This window comes from Condylura cristata, unplaced genomic scaffold, assembly GCF_000260355.1.
Source record: "Condylura cristata isolate star-nosed mole 26May11 unplaced genomic scaffold, ConCri1.0 scaffold00009, whole genome shotgun sequence".
NCBI classification, from domain to species: domain Eukaryota; kingdom Metazoa; phylum Chordata; class Mammalia; order Eulipotyphla; family Talpidae; genus Condylura; species Condylura cristata.
In genome coordinates, this window is record NW_004567110.1 from 710,297 (window position 1) to 712,117 (window position 1,821).

At 71.9% G+C, this 1,821-nt stretch overlaps 1 protein-coding gene across 1 annotated transcript in view; it reads left to right on the forward strand.

The window, feature by feature from the left end:
- KLHDC4 (kelch domain containing 4) overlaps positions 1 to 1,821 on the forward strand; it is a gene marked incomplete at its 3' end in the record, with an annotated part of 14,620 nt that overhangs the window by 3,999 nt on the left and 8,800 nt on the right. Inside the window, exon 5 of the mRNA XM_012722860.1 lies at positions 594 to 730. Coding sequence (XP_012578314.1) covers positions 594 to 730 — 137 coding nt within the window. The remainder of the gene's footprint in view (positions 1 to 593; positions 731 to 1,821) is intronic.

Below are 1,821 nucleotides of genomic sequence, written 5' to 3' on the forward strand. Positions count from 1 at the left end.
GTGGGCGGCCGCCTCTGCTGCCGGGCGCGTGGGGCCCGAGGCTCCAGGCTGCTCCTGCCCAGGGCACTCCCCGCGCGGGTTCGCGCTCGCTCTGGCTGTCGGCACTCTGCCCTGGCACGGCACTTTCCCGACAGGCCTCCACAAATGGTGCCCGGGGCTTGCTGTCCTGTCCTGGTGGGGTCCAGCCTGTGGTCCCCAGCTCAGGAAGCTGTCCTTGCCCTGGAGACCTCGCTCCCCTGGTGCTGCAGAGCCTCTGACCCCGAGGACACTGCGGGGCGCCACCGCCGGGCGAGGCTGATGCCTGCGGGCGTGCCGCTGTGTCGTGTCCCTCAGCCCCGTCGGCCTCGGAGCTGTGGGCTGCCCTGGGGGTGAGGGCGCTGCTGCCCGGGGCCATGGGTCCCTGCACGCTGGTTAGTGAGAGGCGCTTGGCTGTTGCGTGACCAGGAGGACGTACCTGTGGGGCCGGCTCCGGGCAGCAGGCCTGCGGGGCGGGGCTGGGGGCTGCGGGGCTCTGGGGCGTGGCCCGAGGCGTCCCGGCAGAAGGCCGCTCTGGCTGCTCCCGGAGCTGCTCCTGACGTCTCCTCCGTTCGCAGGCTGTGGCGGTGCCTCAGGGCGGCGGGCAGCTGTGGGTCTTCGGAGGGGAGTTTGCGTCTCCCGATGGAGAGCAGTTTTATCACTACAAGGACCTGTGGGTGCTGCACCTGGCCACGAAGACCTGGGAGCAAGTCAGGTGAGGCAGTGCGCTGTCTGCCCAGTGTTCTGTGTGGGACCGGCCAGTGTCCGGCACAGCGGCGGGCCTGTGGGGCCGGGCCGGCCTGCGCCCTCCGACGTGGGGTGCGCTTGTGCTCCGGGCCTGCCGCTTGGGGTGACAGGCCCACTCCTACCCCACGCCCGCCGGTGCCTCCCGCCTGCCTCCCGCCTGTCCCTAGGACACAGCTGTGAGCAGCTGGCCTGGAGCTCGGTCTAGATGTAGCTGCCATGGCGGCTGGGCCTGCGGGGGCCCGGGGCCCTCGCCCCTGCAGGGTGTGGGCGCGGCTGCATCCCTCCAGGCCTCATCCCCACGGATGCCCATACTGGTCAGAGCAGGACCATCGCTGTGCTGCACCCCACTGCCCGGGCAGCCCGCGCCTGGGGACAGTGCCTCTGGCTGTGGGTGGTGCTGCACAGAGGCGGGCGGCTGTCACGCTGGCGGTTGACCCAGAGGCCTGCGCAGGCGGTGAGAGGGGTGCGGACCAGAGAGGCCCCCTGCTTTTGCGCAGAGCGGCGGTGTCCGGCCTGTCCTGCTCGGAGCGGGCCCCAGGGAGGCCCCGTCATGTTTCCAGGCGAGCCACCCCAGGTCTGTGCTGCTCTGACTCGCTCATTGGGTCACCTCGATGCCCTGCGGTCTGGCTGCTGTTCCGTCTCTTACCCGTTTTGCCCGTGTGTGCAGGGTGCTCAGGCGGATCTGTGACTCGGCAGCTGTGGCCTGTCGTGCGCCCCGCTGACGTGTGACACCTGCTGTGGGGTCCGGAGGGTCCCTGGCCCCTCTGCCCGGTGGCGGCTCTGTCCGCCCTGGAGGCGCCGCGGAGGGCAGACCGCTCTGCCGACCCCGGCGCCCCCAGGCCTCCGGCGTTTGCTGTCCTGGCGAGCCGCCGTGCGGCGAGTGGGGACAGCGGGTCATCCTCAGACGCGCGGAGGCCTCTGACCTAGGATCCTCGGGGCTCTGGAGGGCGTGAGGCGGCCCCCGGCCGGCGACACACCCAGGGCTGGGCGAGTCCTCCTCCTGGGCGCGCTGGACCGCCCTCACCACCCATGTCCACGCAGCTCGGAGAGGCCCCGCCC